The sequence below is a fragment of the Dipodomys merriami genome, unplaced genomic scaffold (assembly GCF_024711535.1).
Source record: "Dipodomys merriami isolate MVZ:Mamm:240054 unplaced genomic scaffold, mDipMer1.0.p SCAF_8, whole genome shotgun sequence".
Lineage (NCBI taxonomy): Eukaryota > Metazoa > Chordata > Mammalia > Rodentia > Heteromyidae > Dipodomys > Dipodomys merriami.
In genome coordinates, this window is record NW_027206401.1 from 1,139,813 (window position 1) to 1,158,730 (window position 18,918).

At 62.1% G+C, this 18,918-nt stretch overlaps 1 protein-coding gene across 1 annotated transcript; it reads left to right on the plus strand.

The window, feature by feature from the left end:
* The first annotated feature begins 4,801 nt into the window (after positions 1-4,801).
* Dact2 (dishevelled binding antagonist of beta catenin 2) lies at positions 4,802-16,653 on the plus strand. The gene is made up of 4 exons (XM_070010322.1): positions 4,802-5,029; positions 12,016-12,148; positions 13,261-13,539; positions 14,527-16,653. The coding sequence occupies exons 1-4, from the start codon at positions 4,802-4,804 to the stop codon at positions 16,239-16,241; spliced, it is 2,355 nt and encodes a 784-aa protein (XP_069866423.1). The 3' UTR covers positions 16,242-16,653.
* Positions 16,654-18,918: the final 2,265 nt, after the last annotated feature.

The window sequence follows — 18,918 nt, forward strand, 5'->3', positions numbered from 1 at the left end:
CCAGACAACAGCGCCACATCAGACAACAGCGCCATGCCTGACAACAGCGCCACGCCAGACAACAGCACACGCCAGACAACAGCGCCACACCAGACAACAGCACACGCCAGACAACAGCGCCACACCAGACAACAGCACACGCCAGACAACATCACCACGCCAGACAACAGCACACGCCAGACAACAGCGCCACGCCAGACAACAGCACACGCCAGACAACAGCGCCACACCAGACAACAGCACACGCCAGACAACAGCACACGCCAGACAACAGCACACGCCAGACAACAGCACACGCCAGACAACAGTGCCACGCAGACAACAGCACCACGCCAGACAACAGTGCCACGCCAGACAACAGCACATGCCAGACAACAGCGCCACACCAGACAACAGTGCCACGCTAGACAACAGCACACGCCAGACAACAATGCCACACCAGACAAGAGTGCCACACCAGACAGCAGCACACGCCAGACAACAGCACACGCCAGACAACAGCACACACCAGACAACAGCACCATGCCAGACAACAGCACCACGCCAGACAACAGTGCACGCCAGACAACAGTGCACGCCAGACAGACAACAGTGCCACGCCAGACAGACAACAGTGCCACGCCAGACAACAGCACCACGCCAGACAACAGCACCATGCCAGACAGCAGCACACACCAGACAACAGCACACGCCAGACAACAGCACACACCAGACAACAGCACACGCCAGACAACAGCGCCATGCCAGACAACAGCACACGCCAGACAACAGCGCCACACCAGACAACAGCACACGCCAGACAACAGCACACGCCAGACAACAGCACCATGCCTGACAACAGCACACGCCAGACAACAGCGCCATGCCAGACAACAGCACACGCCAGACAACAGCACACGCCAGACAACAGCACACGCCAGACAACAGTGCCACGCCAGACAACAGCACCACACCAGACAACAGTGCCACACCAGACAACAGCACATGCCAGACAACAGCACACGCCAGACAACAGCACACACCAGACAACAGCACACGCCAGACAACAGCACACGCCAGACAACAGCACACGCCAGACAACAGTGCCACGCAGACAACAGCACCACGCCAGACAACAGTGCCACGCCAGACAACAGCACATGCCAGACAACAGCGCCACACCAGACAACAGCACCACGCCAGACAACAGCACCATGCCTGACAACAGCACACGCCAGACAACAGTGCCACACCAGACAACGGCGCCACGCCAGACAACAGCACCATGCCTGACAACAGCACACGCCAGACAACAGCGCCATGCCAGACAACAGCACACGCCAGACAATAGCATACGCCAGACAACAGCACACGCCAGACAACAGCGCCACACCAGACAACAGCGCCACACCAGACAACAGTGCCATGCCAGACAACAGTGCCATGCCAGACAACAGCACCATGGCAGACAGCAGCACACGCCAGACAACAGCACACGCCAGACAACAGCGCCATGCCAGACAACAGCGCCATGCCAGACAACAGTGCCATGCCAGACAACAGCACCACGCCAGACAACAGCGCCATGCCAGACAACAGCACCATGCCAGACAACAGCGCCATGCCAGACAACAGCACCATGCCAGACAACAGCACACGCCAGACAACAGTACACGCCAGACAACAGCGCCACACCAGACAACAGCACATGCCAGACAACAGCACACGCCAGACAACAGCACACGCCAGACCACTCACACGCCAGAAAACAGCACACGCCAGACAACAGTGCCACGCCAGACAACGGCGCACAGGGCGGCACTGAGGGAGACAGACGGGACCTCACTGGCCAGAACAGAAAAACCGGAGACACGCTTTCCAGAGGGACCGGCATCCACCCCCGGCAGGAGTTCAGTGGGGAACGCAGGGAAGGCCTACCCACAGGACGGTCCTGTGGCACAGCACAAAAGCCAGCTTCCAGTGGGTGGAGAACTGGAGAAGCGGCGGAAAGCCATCTGGTAGTTCTTAGGACCCTCACCTCCTGCGGTTCTGTGTAGACTCACACGAAATGGAAACCTGCTCCCTCCCGCTGGGGAGGCTTCCCGGCAGACTGCTCACAGCCGCTCCCTCCCGGGACACAGCCCAGCGCGCACCCAGGTGAGCCAAGGAGCACAGCGGTAGCCGGGAGTGGATACTCTCCCGCCACGGAAAGGAACAGGCTCTGACGCCACAGCCAGTGCTCCCAAGACGTCCCTCCAAACCAAAGCTCGGCAGCAAGGCGCCGGGCTGGCTCCACAGGGGCCCGGGAGGGGACCCCGACTCTGGAGGCCGAGGCTGACAGCTAAGGAAGATGTTCTGGAAGTGAGTCTGGTCACTTTCTATCCGAGCTTTTCGGGAGGCTGAGATGCTGACAAAAGTCTGTGAGCTCCTTATTGTCCAAAAAAACAGAGAAGCAAAGCCAGAAGCGGAGGCGAGGCGCAAGCGGTAAAACACCAGTCTCGAGTAAAAAAGCCAAGAACAGCCAGGCCCTGAGCTGAAGCCCCCCACCCGCACTCCCACACACAAACCAAAAAGGCAGGGAGGTCCCCAGAGCAGACACGCACACACACGCGTGGGAATGCACAGCCGGCTCCTGACACACATGGGAATGTGACACGTGTATGAATGCGCAGCTCGGCTCCTGACACGCGTGGGAATGCACAGCCCAGCTAATGACACGCGTGGCAATGCACAGCCGGCTCCTGACACACTCGGGAATGCACAGCCCAGCTAGTGACACACGTGGGAATGCACAGCCCAGCTAGTGACACGCGTGGGAATGCACAGCCCAGCCCGTTACAGCAACTAAAAAGAAATTAAAGCTCACCACCACCTGCGTCACGTTTTACCTCAGTTTCCCCTCTGGTCTGCTTGGGCTTCCTCCTCACCAAAGGCTGCTCTCCAGGGAGGCCAAGGCCAGGCTGGGAGAGGTAGTGCAGGCTGGTGGGCACGCAGCCCTGGAGGGCACCATGGGGGCCGCCCAGCTTTGGGGGCATTGGGCTGCTGAGGGGGACACGGGACACAAAGGGCAGCAGGGCTCTGGAGGGGTCACAGGGCAGGGGAGGTTCACAGGGCCTGGGGGATTCACGGGGGGGGGTGTCACAGGGCTCTGGAGGGGTCATAGGGCGGGGGGGCGGGTCACAGGACTCTGGAGGGGGCGCAGGGCAGGGGGGGCGGTCACAGCGCTCTGGAGGAGGCACAGGGCCCAGAGGGTGCGGTGGGCGGATCACAGGGCTCTGGACGGGTCCCAGCGCTCTGGAGGGGGCGCAGGGCCCGGAGGGGGGGTCACAGCGCTCTGGAGGGGACGCAGGGCCTGGAGGGGGGTCACAGCGCTCTGGAGGGGGCGCAGGGCCTGGAGGGGGGTCACAGCGCTCTGGAGGGGGCGCAGGGCCCGGAGGGGGGTCACAGCGCTCTGGAGGGGGCGCAGGGCCCGGGGGGGGGGTCACAGCGCTCTGGAGGGGGCGCAGGGCCCGGGGGGGGGTCACAGCGCTCTGGAGGGGGCGCAGGGCCTGGAGGGGGGTCACAGCGCTCTGGAGGGGGCGCAGGGCCCGGGGGAGGGGTCACAGCGCTCTGGAGGGGGCGCAGGGCCCTGAGGGGGGTCACAGCGCTCTGGAGGGGGCGCAGGGCCCGGGGAGGGGTCACAGCGCTCTGGAGGGGGCGCAGGGCCCGGGGGAGGGGGTCACAGCGCTCTGGAGGGGGCGCAGGGCCCGGAGGGGGGGTCACAGCGCTCTGGAGGGGGCGCAGGGCCGGGGGGGGGGTCACAGCGCTCTGGAGGGGGCCCAGGGCCCGGGGGGGCGGGTCACAGCGCTCTGGAGGGGGCGCAGGGCCTGGAGGGGGGTCACAGCGCTCTGGAGGGGGCGCAGGGCCCGGGGGAGGGGGTCACAGCGCTCTGGAGGGGGCACAGGGCCCGGGGGAGGGGTCACAGCGCTCTGGAGGGGGCGCAGGGCCCGGGGGAGGGGTCACAGCGCTCTGGAGGGGGCGCAGGGCCCGGGGGAGGGGGTCACAGCGCTCTGGAGGGGGCGCAGGGCCGGGGGGAGGGGTTCACAGCGCTCTGGAGGGGGCGCAGGGCCGGGGGGAGGGGTTCACAGCGCTCTGGAGGGGGCGCAGGGCCCGGGGGAGGGGGTCACAGCGCTCTGGAGGGGGCGCAGGGCCCGGAGGGGGGTCACAGCGCTCTGGAGGGGGCCCAGGGCCCGGGGGGGGGGTCACAGCGCTCTGGAGGGGGCGCAGGGCCCGGAGGGGGGTCACAGCGCTCTGGAGGGGGCGCAGGGCCCGGAGGGGGGTCACAGCGCTCTGGAGGGGGCGCAGGGCCCGGGGAGGGGTCACAGCGCTCTGGAGGGGGCGCAGGGCCCGGGGGAGGGGATCACAGCGCTCTGGAGGGGGCGCAGGGCCCGGGGAGGGGTCACAGCACTCTGGAGGGGGCGCAGGGCCTGGAGGGGGGTCACAGCGCTCTGGAGGGGGCGCAGGGCCCGGGGGAGGGGATCACAGCGCTCTGGAGGGGGCGCAGGGCCCGGGGAGGGGTCACAGCGCTCTGGAGGGGGCGCAGGGCCCGGGGGGGGTCACAGCGCTCTGGAGGGGGCGCAGGGCCCGGAGGGGGGGGTCACAGCGCTCTGGAGGGGGCGCAGGGCCCGGAGGGCGCGGCCGCGCGGACCTCGGGGCGGTGCCAGCGCCCTGCGCGGCGGCAATAGGTCCCGCCCGCCGGCGACCCGCGGGCCGGGGCGGGGAGAGGCGGCGGCGGCGGGCGCTGGCGCGGCGGGCGGCGCTCAGGCTCCGCGGCGGCGGCGGGATGTGGGCGCCGGGCGCCCCCGCGGGCCGGGACCGCCGCAGGGTGGGCGCGCGGCTGCGCGCGGCGCTGGCCGGGCTGCAGGAGCTGCGGGGGCTGCGCGCCGCGCACCAGGCGCGCGTGCGGGGCGCCCTGGCCACGCATCCCCAGCGCGGGGCCCCCGACCCCCGCGGCGCCCGCGGCCCGGAGCTGCGGCTGGAGGCGACGCTGGCCGCCCTGCAGGAGCAGCTGGTAAGGGCCGGGTGCGGGGCCGGGTCGCGGGGCCCGGACGCGGGGCTGGGGCGCGGGGCCCGGACGCGGGCCGGGGACAGGGCGCGGGGCGCGGAGCGCGGAGCTGGGAGCGCGGCGCCTTCCGGAGCGGAACGGAGCAGAGCGGCCCGCTCCCCGCGCCCGGGTCACGGCCCCGCGCCCGGCCCCACCTGCTGCCCGGCGGGCGCAGAGCGGGACCTCGGGTCGTGGGGCTTCGGTGACTCGATTTCCCCTCGCCCCCCCCCCCCCCGCCCCGGCCGGGCCCGCGGTGTGCTGGGTTGGGGACCCCGCCGATCCATCTCCATGACTTGTTATCAGAGCTGCAAACGAGGGCCCCAGCGGAGCCTGAGATCCCAGCTCCCCAGGAACCGAGCGCTGAGGATCGCGGTTCAAAGCCAGCCCGGGCAGGGAAGGCCGCGAGACTCTGATCTCCAGTGAACCACCCAAAAGCCTGGACGTGGCGCTGTGGCTCAGGTGGTAGAGCGCCAGCCTTGGGCCAGGGACAGCGCCGAGGTCCTGAGCTCAAGCCCCAGGACGGACACACAAAAGCTCTTTCCAAATCTGGCCTGAGAAGAGGTGGGAAGGGGGCCCTTGATGCCCTCCACTGTCTTCTCTGTCCCCGCCCGCCCGGCCTGCGTGGTGAGGAGACCCATAATTACTCCTGTGCCTCTTACTTCAGGGGGTAATTTCATGTAACTTACTAGAGTGAAAGAAAAAATCCTGGTTTATTATATTTTTTTGCAATGTTGCAATTTCTTAGAAGAAAAAGAAAAATGCTATGGACGTCTTTGAGTCATCCGTTCATCTGTGAAATTTCTTTTACAATAGGCATTTAGATCTGTCCTTTTTTTTTTTAAGTGGCAGCAAGTTGCTAGGTGAGGCTGTGCGTTCCTCTGGGCTTAGCTCAGTCCTGCTGAGGAGGGGAGGGGATGGGAGCACTCGGAGTCAGGAAGTACAGGGTCTGGAGGAGGCTGGACTCCTGCTACCTGTCCCTGTGACCACAGAGGAGCTGGGGGAGGGGGCCCAGGCTCCAGCTGGGCCACCGGGCTGGGCGGGCTGGGCGGGCTGGCTGGGGGGCCCTTCACATACCTCCCAGTCACGGTGCCCGGTGTGAGGTGCTGGGTTCCTTTGTGACCTGGGTCAGACGCAGCAGCCCGCAGGCCAGTTAGAGGCCAAGAGCGTTCATTTTCAAGGGGCTGGAACTTAGTTGATGTTTAACTTGGCTTCGGTCTTGAACAAGTTGGAGCTGTGAGTATTCAGCCTCTAATTGCAAGTCATCTTTTGGAGGAGATCAAACAGGTTTTTTGTTTAATTTTTTTTTAATGTGTGGAGACCAGAAGGAACACGCAGACTTTGTCTCAAAACTTTGTTCTTGGAATGGATTATGGATCAAAAGAGAAGAATTGAATTAGGGTGACATCAGCCAGCACTGAACACTTTTACATTTTTCTTGCAGAGGAAAAAAATCCTGAGCCGTGCTAGTTCTTTAGCTCAGAAAGCAATCCCAGGGCCACCGTCCAGGAACTTGAGCTGGGGCGGCTCCTCCCCCCGCCCACCTGGCCTCCTGTCCCCAGGGGTGAAGACAGTCCTCCAGTGGGGACTCGCTCTGGCTTTTCTAGGGATTTAAGCTGTCCTGGGGAAGGGAAGCAGCTCTCATCAAATGGGTGGCGGCGGCCTTCTAAATTGCATCTGAAGTTGCCAGGAGAGTGCCAACAGATTCTGTGGGACAAAGGAATGAGCTGAGCAAAAAGAAATGATTTCAGTCCTTCCGTGTCCCTGTGCAGAGGCCCCGGGGCCTCTGACCCCATATTCTGCGGCCGTCAGTCCTGGGCAGAGCTGACTGAGCCTCACATTTTCAGGGGAACTTGGGGTTCCCAGAAAGCAGCCGCATTTCCACTGTGGAAAAGATGGAGCTCTCCCAGAGCCCTTAAGAGGAAAGCCGTGGCTCCAAACCTGGCGTTCATCTGCCTTCCACCAGCAGGTGCTCCGGCGACCTCTGGGCGAGGGGCAAGGGCCTGCAGGGAAGCCAGAGGAGAGCTATGGGGAAATCTCACCCTGCAGAGTTTCCCGGTGGCTGCCATGCTGGTCCTGACTCATTGGGAGAGCGGTGCTCATAACAGCTCCTTCCCAGCAGGCTGTAGCTGTAGCTCAAGAATGAAGGCTGCTGGGCCCTGGTGTCTTCCTTGGACCCACCTGGCACTCTGGGGGACACCTCCTCCTCGGGTCTGACCCCTGACCCTGCCCTGCGCTGGGCTTCGTGGAACTGTGTTGCAGTTCCGTGCAGGAAGAACTTCCTTCATCCACTCCTAGCTCTTGTGTAAAGGGGGAGGTGTTAGATGCCATCTCTGAATGCGAAGGCACTGTTAATTTTTGTCCTCTGAACATGCCATTCTGTTTTTTGCTGGGACTGTCCAAAGGGGAAGGCCGCAAACCAGGCCATTTTCTGTGTGCACTCTTGGGATGGCAGGTTGAGGACGCTTCCTGGGTAAGAGTCCCTGCCGGCCGTACACCAGCACGGGGATGCCAGCTCTCCCCGGCGGCCTGTTCTCAGTCCGTGGCGTGTGGAGCGAGCTGAGCACAGGCAGCACAGCCCTCCGCTGGGCAGAAGCTGTCCTCTGCTTGGAAGTTCAGGAATTGGGCTCTAGGTGGCTCCAAACTGTCCCTCCCTTCCCGGAACACAGCAATCATTCTAGGCACACAATTCTGTAAGGAAGAGTAAGAAGCTCCAAACTGGGGCGGGTGTAAAACATCTGCGAGGTGCTGAGAATCCCGGACACAGGCCCGTGGACAGGGGAGGGGCCGAGGGCCGGCCAGAGTCACCTGGGAATCTCTGTCAGCTGCTCAATGATTAACCAGAAACGGTCTGGAGGCCAGCTGGGCCCGTGCTAAGCCCAGAGCAGCTGGGTCGTGTGCACACATGCGTGTACGGGTGCCGTTCCACAGCCCCTGCGATGTCCTGAGAAGGAAAGCCGCATTTAGGAAGACCACATGAGGCCTTAGTGACTCTCAGTAATTTTTTCCTGGGAGCCTGTGGGTAATTGGGCCACACGCACCGTCTGTGCTCTGTGGCACCCGGCGGCGCTGGGTCTCACTCGCCTTTGTGAAGGTGTGCATGGTGAAGCCAGGGTGTTTGGGGTGGGGTTGGGGACACGAGGATGTCGGGACCAGTCCTGCCTGGCTCACGTCTGCAGCTGATGTTGTGACTCTGACTTCAGACCTCAGAGGTGGCTCCTGGGGGAGAATTTCAGACAGATGGGGCAGTGAGGTCGGCCCCCAGCTCACCCCATCGGGGTGGGGCTTGAAGAGATTCCTATCAACAGGAAAGCACCCCATCTGCTTCCCAAGCCTGCCGATTTCTCCATTGAAATCACCAACAGAACTCCCAACAGAAATGTAATCTCCCCCTGGACAAAGCCACTCACACATGGGCCTCTAACTCCCCAGGGGGTGGAGATTGGGAGGTTTGCGTTTGAGGCTAGTCCAGGCACAATGGAATCATGATACCTCACATCAACCAATAAAAAGTTGTGCAAGGTGACGTGTGCCCGTTACCCTGGCAATGAGAGGGTCACCGTCCAGGCTGAACGTGGGCAGAAAGCCAGATCTTCCCTAGAAACAACTAGATGTGTGGCTCAAGTGGCAGAGCTCCTTCCTAGCATGTACAACACCCTGAGTTCAAGCCCTACTTCTGCCAAAGGAAAAGAGCACTTTCTTAAATAGAATGAACTATATAGTTGCATCCATGAATTATCTATCCTCAAGCTAATTGTTAAAATCAATAAATTGGAAAACAGGGCGGGGGAAACTGTTCAGTTGGGAGAAAGAGATCAGCACGTCCTCACTACATGTATAGCTCAGGATACATTTTGACATATGCTGTCCCCATGCCTGTGTGTATCCAGACATGCACTCACACATACTAATAACATACGTGTACACATGCATGTATACACACATGTTCGTAAAAGTAGGTGATGAGTAGACACAGAGCAGAGGCTGTGGTCTATGAACAACAGCCCACACAGGTGTGCCGCAGACGTGGGCAGAGCTGGGATTGTTGTCATGTGTGGTCCTGGGGCGGCTTTTCCAGGCAGAGCCGGGACTCCCTGACCTGCGGTGCCCAGGCCCCGCACAGGGCTGCCTTCCCTAGCGCTCTCCTCTCACCTCTGTCGGGTTGAAGCACTGCTGGAAGGGGGAGATGGAGTCAGGGCAGGGGTCGGCCTGTCGCCCACCCGAGGACACACTCACCCCAAGGGTCACAGCCCAAGGGTCACAGCCCAAGGGTCACAGCCCAAGGCAGCTGTGAAGAGCATCACCATACCAAGTAAATTCTTACCTGGAAATAAAAGCAAGCGAGTCGGTACTAAGGTCCCCTCTGGTCCGCTACTGAGGTCTGTGTGTGGCCACGTGGCTTCACAAGTCACATTATTCTGCATTCTTATGAAAGAAATTACAGATGAAGTTTTAAAGTTTCTTGGAGAAAACTATGAATGTGTGTACATGCATATGTTTGTGTGTATGTGTGTCTGGGCAGGGGTCAGGGGACTCTTTTTCCCTGAAGTGTATGTGTGTGCATATGCATGTGTTCATGTGTGTGTGTGTGGTGGGCAGGCATCAGTAGACCCTTTCCTGAAGTGTGTGTGCGTATGCTTGTGTGTGCATGTGTGTGTGTGTTGTGGGCAGGCATCAGTGGACTCTTTTCCTGTAGTATGTGTGCATGTGTGTGCATGTGTGTGTGTATGTGTGTGGTGGGCAGGCATCAGTGGACTCTTTACTGAAGTGTGTGTGCATATGTGTGCACATGTGTGCACGTGTGTGCACTGTGTGTGGTGGGCAAGCATCAGTGGACTCTTCCTGTAATGTGTGTGCATGTGTGTGCACATGTGTGTGCACATGTGTGTGCATGGTGGGCAGGGCCAGTGGACTATCTTCCTGTAGTGTGAGTGCACATGTGTGCGTGTGTGTGCATGTGTGCAGATGTGTGTGTGGTGGGCAGGGTCATTGGACTCTTCCTGTAGTGTGTGCACATGTGTGCACATATGTGCAGATGTGTGTGTGCATGCATGTGGTGGGCAGGCATCAGTGGACTCTCCCTGTAGTGTGTCTGCACATGTCTGCACGTGTGTGCAGATATGTGTGCGTGTGGTGGGCAGGGCCAGTGGACTCTTTTCCTGTAGTGTGTGTGCACGTGTGTGCAGATGCATGTGTGTGTGTGGTGGGCAGGGCCAGTGGACTCTTTTCCTGTAGTGTGTGTGCACGTGTGTGCAGATGCGTGTGTGTGTGTGGTGGGCAGGGCCAGTGGACTCTTTTCCTGTAGTGTGTGTGCACGTGTGTGCAGATGCGTGTGTGCGTGTGGTGGGCAGGGCCAGTGGACTCTTTTCCTGTAGTGGGTGCATGTGTGTGCGTGTGTGCGTGTGTGCGTGTGGTGGGCAGGGCCAGTAGACTCTTTTCCTGTAGTGTGTGCACGTGTGTGCAGATGCGTGTGTGTGTGTGGTGGGCAGGGCCAGTGGACTCTTTTCCTGTAGTGGGTGCATGTGTGTGCGTGTGTGCGTGTGGTGGGCAGGGCCAGTGGACTCTTTTCCTGTAGTGGGTGCAGATGCATGTGTGCGTGTGGTGGGCAGGGCCAGTGGACTCTTTTCCTGTAGTGTGTGTGCACGTGTGTGCAGATGCGTGTGTGTGGTGGGCAGGGCCAGTGGACTCTTTTCCTGTAGTGTGTGCACGTGTGTGCAGATGCGTGTGTGCGTGTGGTGGGCAGGGCCAGTGGACTCTTTTCCTGTAGTGGGTGCATGTGTGTGCGTGTGTGCGTGTGGTGGGCAGGGCCAGTGGACTCTTTTCCTATAGTGTGGGTGCACGTGTGTGCAGATGCATGTGTGCGTGTGGTGGGCAGGGCCAGTGGACTCTTTTCCTGTAGTGTGTGTGCACGTGTGTGCAGATGCATGTGTGCGTGTGGTGGGCAGGGCCAGTGGACTCTTTTCCTGTAGTGTGGGTGCACGTGTGTGCAGATGCGTGTGTGCGTGTGGTGGGCAGAGCCAGTGGACTCTTTTCCTGTAGTGTGGGTGCACGTGTGTGCAGATGCGTGTGTGTGTGTGGTGGGCAGGGCCAGTAGACTCTTTTCCTGTAGTGGGTGCAGATGCGTGTGTGTGTGTGTGGTGGGCAGGGCCAGCGGACTCTTTTCCTGTAGTGTGTGTGCACGTGTGTGCAGATGCGTGTGTGCGTGTGGTGGGCAGGGCCAGTGGACTCTTTTCCTGTAGTGTGTGTGCACGTGTGTGCAGATGCGTGTGTGCGTGTGGTGGGCAGGGCCAGTGGACTCTTCCTGTAGTGTGTGCAGATGCGTGTGTGCGTGTGGTGGGCAGGGCCAGTGGACTCTTTTCCTGTAGTGGGTGCATGTGTGTGCGTGTGTGCGTGTGGTGGGCAGGGCCAGTGGACTCTTCCTGTAGTGGGTGCAGATGCGTGTGTGCGTGTGGTGGGCAGGGCCAGTGGACTCTTCCTGTAGTGTGTGCAGATGCGTGTGTGCGTGTGGTGGGCAGGGCCAGTGGACTCTTTTCCTGTAGTGGGTGCATGTGTGTGCGTGTGTGCGTGTGGTGGGCAGGGCCAGTGGACTCTTCCTGTAGTGTGTGCAGATGCGTGTGTGCGTGTGGTGGGCAGGGCCAGTGGACTCTTCCTGTAGTGTGTGCAGATGCGTGTGTGCGTGTGGTGGGCAGGGCCAGTGGACTCTTCCTGTAGTGGGTGCAGATGCGTGTGTGCGTGTGGTGGGCAGGGCCAGTGGACTCTTCCTGTAGTGTGTGCAGATGCGTGTGTGCGTGTGGTGGGCAGGGCCAGTGGACTCTTTCCCCTGCAGCTCAGCAGGGGATTGCTCCCCCATTCGGGGGCAGCTCCAGCTTCTGGGGCATCCGAGAGCGCAGGCGTACTCACACCTGACCTCACCTCTGGGCTTGGCTCGTTCACTCCCTCTTTCCTCCCTGGCTTAGTCCCGGTTGAGACGGCAGGATGCCGGCCTAAAGACCCACCTGGACCAGCTGGACCAGCAGATCAGCGAGCTGCAGCTGGACGTGTGCCGGCCGGCCTGCGAAGCCCTGGACAGCGACAGCAGGCCCAGCTCAGGTATGGCCAGCGCCCAGACCAGCGGCAGCCTGCCTGAAGGCCCTGCCCGCACGCACCAGTGGCCGGCGCAGCCTTCGCCGCCGGGGTGGAGCTATGCGCTGCCACCCCGCAGACCCCGCTTGACACGGGGAGAGCGCTGACCCCGCCTCTGCTCTCGGGCAGCGTTCAAAGCCAAGGAACTGGTAGTAAGCCTGGAAAAGCGTATCTGATCAAAGAACTCAAAACTGAAATGCGTCTAAGTGTGTTGAAGGGGCATATAATATACATATATGTATATATGTAAATTGGGAAACACTGCCTTCTGATGGAACAGAACCCATGAATTTTCAACTCTTCCTGGACCGAGGCAGCTTGCTAGCTCCGTTTATGTTGGATACTCTTGGAGGACAAGTGTGCCATTTTATATCCCACAAGAACCTATGGGTATTTAAGCCTGCATTTCAGTCTGAGGTTTGAGTAAGGTGTCAGAGACTCAAACTAGTCCTTTCCTCTTGCTCACTGCCCTGTCTGGTGGTCCTGGGGGGTGGGGGCGGAGGAGCAGCGGGTGCGGCTCAGCCGGCCTGGCTCGGCCCCTCCTGCTTTCTGTGCCCGTGCAGCACTCGGCAGCGCAGCCCGTGTCCGGGACGCACGGTTGGAAATGGGTTTGCTTGGCCAGCTGCGTGTCTACCCACCACAAGCACTGTCCACACGTTGCTCTGCAGTTAGCTCTGGGCTGGGCACCCAGGCGAGAGACTGAGGGGTCCTGGGGTGTCCCCCTGAGTGCCTGCAGACTCATGTAAAGGCACCTAGGCTGGGGAGAGGAGGGCGCTGGGGCCATTTATCCATGCATGCATGCATTCATTCATGCATTCATTCAGGACCCAGGGACACTCGCCACCCCCATTTTGCAGTCAGTGGTCACATGTCCGTGTGTAGAACCCACTGGCTGAGGAAAGGATGAGCAACCTCGGGTGCAGCTGATCTGACCCACACACACCAGCACAGTTACAGAAAATCCAGAACATTCCTGCCCTAGGCCTGTCCCCAGCCTCCCCTTCTCAGGGCCCCTCACGCCTCCCTGACGGAAGGCCCACCCCCTTGTGCACTGACCGGCCTCTCTTGGCTCTGTCCAGGCTTCTACGAGCTGAGCGACGTGGGCTCCTGCTCCCTGTCCACCTCCTGTGCCTCTGTGTGCAGCGACCGCCTCTCCCCGTCTCTGGGCAGTTGGCTGCCTGTCTTCCCGCCCTCCAAAGCCAGGCCCGGCATGGGGGACTGGCGGCCCAGGTCTGCAGATGAGAGCACGGTGCCAGCATGGAGGCCCCAGCTCACCAAAGAAGGCGCCAGGCCCCTGGACAGAACTGAGGACGCAGGCCAGCCCTGGGAAGTGTTCCGGCCCAGGCCGGTGTCTACAGGTGAGAGTCGGGCATGATGGGAGAGTCATGTAGGTGTGGGCAGATGGCAGAGCCATCCTCCCAACCCCAGAGAGGATGAGGCAGACGCACCCCGTGCAGCACCACAGGGAGGAGGAGTCAGTACCTCGGCCTCGCTGGCGCTGCAGGTGGGCTGCGCCAGGAATCTGGCTTTCTTATTTAAATTGGACATCAGAAAACCTGCGGGTTTAAGTCCACCAAAGCCCCTAATTAGCAGGGTTTGAAGTCTAGGTTCAAGCAGAGTTTATAGACAGCTCACTTAGCTCCTTCACCTTGTCCTCAAAGGGAAAGATGCCACTTGGGTTTCATTTTATTTCCAACCTAAGGCACAAGACACAAGTTGGGTCTGGGTGTAGCCCTGGTCTCTCTGTAGTGAGAGTTCCCAGATCCACTCCCAGGAGCCTGGGAGATGCAGGCATTGGTCTCTGGAGGCCTCAGGGCTACGGTAATGTGAGGAGCAGAGATGGCTCCTCCTGCTGCCAAGGAGCAGGGATCAGTATGCACACACAGGCCATCTTTGATGAAGGATCAGGGATCAGTATGCACACACAGAGGACACCTCTGACAGAGGAAGGAGCAGGGATCAGTATGCACACACAAGCCATCTTTGATGAAGGATCAGGGATCAGTATGCACACACACAGGCCATCTCTGGCAGATTAAGGAAGGGATCATTGTGCATGCACAGGCCAGCTACAGCAGAAGAAGGAGCAGGGATCAATATGCACACACAGAGACCACCTCTGACAGTAGGAGCAGGGATCCATATGTACACACAGAGACCACCTCTGACAGTAGGAGGAGGGATTAGTATGCATGCACAGGCCATCTCTGGCAGATGAAGGAGCAGGGATTAGTATGCATGCACAGGCCATCTCAGATGGAGGCAAGACTTGCTGCTTCCTGTGGGAGAGGAAGGATAGGGAACTTGAGTTCTCCTTGTTGATGTGTTTATGCATCCTTTCCTAGGTGACCTTGAGAGAGTGCTCCCAGTTGACCTGGGGCTCCATGGCACTGGCCCAGACACCACCTCTGCCTCCTCCTGCCAGGGGATAGATGTCCCCTCCCATGCCCTGGACCCCACGTACCAGTGTGACCTGGTGGCCAGGGGCGGCCAGGAGGTGTACCTGTACCCCAGCCCTCTGCACGCCGTGGCGCTGCAGAGCCCCCTGTTTGCTCCCACTAAGGAGACCCCACAACCTGTCAGCCAGTCACCCCCCAAGACACCCCCTTTAAGCTCCCGAAGTCTGAGTGGGACCCAGGCTGGGCCCGCTCACGAGCCGGGCACGGCTGGGGCCTACATCAACAGGCTGCTGAATCTGAGGGGCCAAAGGGTCCCCCAGAGGGGTGTTGTGGGGGTACAGGTGCCCCCGAGATGCAGCACATCCCCCTCCCCACAGCAGCTAGCCGGCCAGCCATCAGGAGGTGGTGGTCGGCCTGAGAAGCCGGGGCGCACCCCAGGAGAGGACGCGCACAGGATGGCGTGGGGCAGGGCTGCTGGCAGAGACGGCCCCGGGCAGCAGGGGCCCGGGTCCCCCACGGACTCCCTCTCCTCCGACAGCCCCCCAGAGGACAGGCCCAAGCCCTGGGGTTGCTCTGTGGACGGGGAGCCCACGGTGGGCCCCTCTGTCTGCGCCCAGGCTCGGCAGGGCCATGGCGACCGAGGCCCCGGCCGCGCCCCATTGCCCTCCGCGGAGAGGAGCCACGGGAGCCCTCCTCTGCCTCGGGGGCCCTTGGTCCGCCCGGCCCGCGATGTGGGTGACGCGTGCCCAGTGCTGCCGGCCAGCCTCCCACAGCCCCCGGCCATGAGTGTCAGGAGCAGGGCCGGCGATGGGGTGCCGCCGCCCGGGAGGCCGCCGCCGGCACTGCCGGAAAGACACTGGGGCTTCCACGCCGCCCCTGCACTGCCCCCCGCGTGGGACCCCCCGCACAGACCCCACGGTGGGGGCCCGCGGAGGAGGCCCGTGCTGGCCAGGGAGGCTCCAGGGCGGTCCTGCTCCGAGTCCACCCTCTACCCCGTGCCCCTCTCCGTCCCCCTGGTGGTGGCCCCGCAGGAAGGTTACCAGGTGGCTTCCCACGCCCTGTTCCTGGGGGAGGCTGCGCCCCTCGGGGCGGCCTCCAGGAGAAAGCAGCGCCGGTGGCGGTCCACGGTGGAGATCTCAGCCAGGGGCCTCCCTGCCAGCCGCCCGGAGCCCGACACGGGAGCCCCCCGACCCAGGTCCGTCCCCAGGAAAGCAAGTGGTCCCTGGGCCCAGGGCAGGCCCGCGCTGGCCCGGCAGGATGCCTGTGCCAGGGGCGAGGCGGAGCCCTGGGAGCCCTCGGCCGAGGGCGCCCATCAGCGCCCCTCCACCATCGCCGAGACCAGCGAGGAGGAGGAGGAGGAGGACGAGGCGGCCAGTGACCACACCACCAACTGCTTTGGGGACGAGGAGTCCAGCAGCAGCGATGTGGACTGCTGCGTCCAGAGCAGCAGCAGCAGCCCCCCGGCCGGCGGGGCCGGGGCCGTGTGCGGGGGCCTGGCCTGGCCTGGGGAGGCCCCCCTGCCCCTCCCGAAGGCCTGGAGGGGGGCCAGGCCGCCCCTGCCCCCCATGCCCAAGCTGTGCCGCATCAAGGCCTCCAAGGCCCTGAAGAAAAAGATCCGCAGGTTCCAGCCCACAGCCCTGAAGGTCATGACCATGGTGTGAGCAGCGCACCTGACCGGGGCTGCGTGACGCCCACAGCAGACGTGACCCGGTCTGCGTGACGCCCAGCGTGACGCCCCGCACGAGGGCCCGCGGGGAGAGGACCAGCTCGAGTCCCCGGCTGACCGGCGTTGGCATCCGGAGTGACCCTGGCCCCCACCCCGGCTGAGACGCCCATCTGGCAGGACGGGGTGCAGACTTCGTGCTGGGGGCCGGCACCTTCCTGCCCAGCCATCCAGGCCAGCCCTGACCTCCATCCTGTCTTACGCCCCGGCTGCCGGTCTGGGGGCCGGACTCCGAGTCCTTAAACCACCCACCCCCGCCCCCCGAAGCATCACCTCCGCACACGGCCTGAATTCCCATGCCATGCTGTGGCCAGCACGAGTCTTTGCAAAATAAAAGTACCTGCTATGTGTCCTGTCTGTGGTGCTGGTTCTGGTCCTCCTGGTCCCTGTGCAGACGTGGCCGGTTCCAGTCAGGCCTCATGGGTGTAAGGGGACCCGAGGCCAGAGTGCTTCCAGTGCCGAGGTTAGCCACGACCCTGTCTATAAAACCAACCTCAAACCCCTCACTCCCTCCTCTTCCTCTCTCCACGGAGAAGGGGAGGTGCAGGGAGGTGCACAGTGCTCCACAAGGTACCCTCACGGGTGACCCCACAGTGCTCCTCACAGTGCTCCACACAGTGCTCCTCACGGGTGACCCCACAGTGCTCCTCATGGTGCTCCACACAGTGCTCCTCACGGGTGACCCTGCAGTGCTCCTCATGGTGCTCCTCACGGGTGACCCCGCAGTGCTCCTCATGGTGCTCCACACAGTGCTCCTCACGGGTGACCCCGCAGTGCTCCTCACAGTGCTCCACACAGTGCTCCTCACGGGTGACCCTGCAGTGCTCCTCATGGTGCTCCACACGGGTGACCCCACAGTGCTCCTCACAGTGCTCCACACAGTGCTCCTCACGGGTGACCCCGCAGTGCTCCTCATGGTGCTCCTCACGGGTGACCCCGCAGTGCTCCTCATGGTGCTCCTCACGGGTGACCCCGCAGTGCTCCTCATGGTGCTCCTCATGGGTGACCCCACAGTGCTCCTCACAGTGCTCCTCACAGTGCTCCTCACGGGTGACCCCACAGTGCTCCTCACAGTGCTCCTCACGGGTGACCCCGCAGTGCTCCTCACAGTGCTCCTCACAGTGCTCCTCACAGTGCTCCTCACGGGTGACCCCGCAGTGCTCCTCACAGTGCTCCTCACAGTGCTCCTCATGGTGCTCCTCACAGTGCTCCTCACAGTGCTCCTCACAGTGCTCCACACAGTGCTCCTCACGGGTGACCCCGCAGTGCTCCTCACGGGTGACCCCGCAGTGCTCCTCATGGTGCTCCACACAGTGCTCCTCACGAGTGACCCTGCAGTGCTCCTCACAGTGCTCCTCACGAGTGACCCTGCAGTGCTCCTCATGGTGCTCCTCACGGGTGACCCCGCAGTGCTCCTCATGGTGCTCCTCACGGGTGACCCCGCAGTGCTCCTCATGGTGCTCCTCACGGGTGACCCTGCAGTGCTCCTCATGGTGCTCCTCACAGTGGCACTCATAGGTGCTCCCAAGTACTGGGTGAGGAGTCTCGTGTCTTCGTCCAGGCAGCTTTCCGCCGGGAAGTTCACGCATGCAGGTGCTCCTATGGCCAGGGGTCGGGGAGGACCGTCCCAAAGTCTTCCCGGATCCTGGAGCTCCCTCCCCCACTTCTCCCACGTTCCACATACATGGCAGGGACTTTGGAGAGAATCCAGTTCAGAACTCAGCTGAACCATGACAAGGATTTACACTCGGTGCATATCCCGTAACAAGCAGCTGGTTTGGGATGCAGTTGAAGAGATCGAGGAGCAAGAAACTGGTTGATGTTCCCTAGCAAAGAATTCCTCTGCTGTTGGGATGTGTGTGCCCTGGTCGCCCACGGCCCTCCCGGGGACAGATGGGCACAGGGGGCTGCCCAGCTGAAGAGGAGCTTGAGGGAGACCCCTGCGTGGCCACCCAGCCCCCTCCCGAGGACAGAGCTACCTGCAGTAACCTGGCTGAGCTGGACAGATGCTGGCTGGTGACACTGGCCCTCTCTGTGATACCCCCAGAGCTGGGGACACCACAATGCAGTGAACCCCAGCAGAGCTGGGGAGGACTGAGGCATGGGTCTGTGCACGGCATTCTCGGTGACCATCCTGGCCCCAGTCACCCGAGGCCTGCTGCATCCTGGACACGAGTCCGCAGCCGCCAAGCCTCAAGGCTCCTGCAGGGCCGTGCCCTGCCTCACCCTCAGGACCCAGAGCTGGGAGTCGAGAGAGGACGCCGGGGTCAGGGAGAGGACAGGATGGTGGGACATGACACAACACACCGTGACCGTGAGGAGAGCCGGCCCTGACCAGGGCCCCAGGCTCTCGTCCCCCCCCCCAGTCACCAGACCCCCCAAGTCCCTGCAAGATGCTCCTGTGGAAGGAGCGGTCAGGGACCTGCTCCAGGAGGCCTGGGGCAAGCAGTGATTGACGGGACCCTCCAGGCTGTGTCCCCGGCTGCGGCTAGTGCAGATGAACCCTGATCTCAGGATGCAGCGTGAACAGGACGGCCCGCCCAGCAGGCCGCACAGGCTCCCGTGTCCATAGCACGGGCAGCAAGGTCTCTGGTGCATGGAGAGCCGCCCAGACC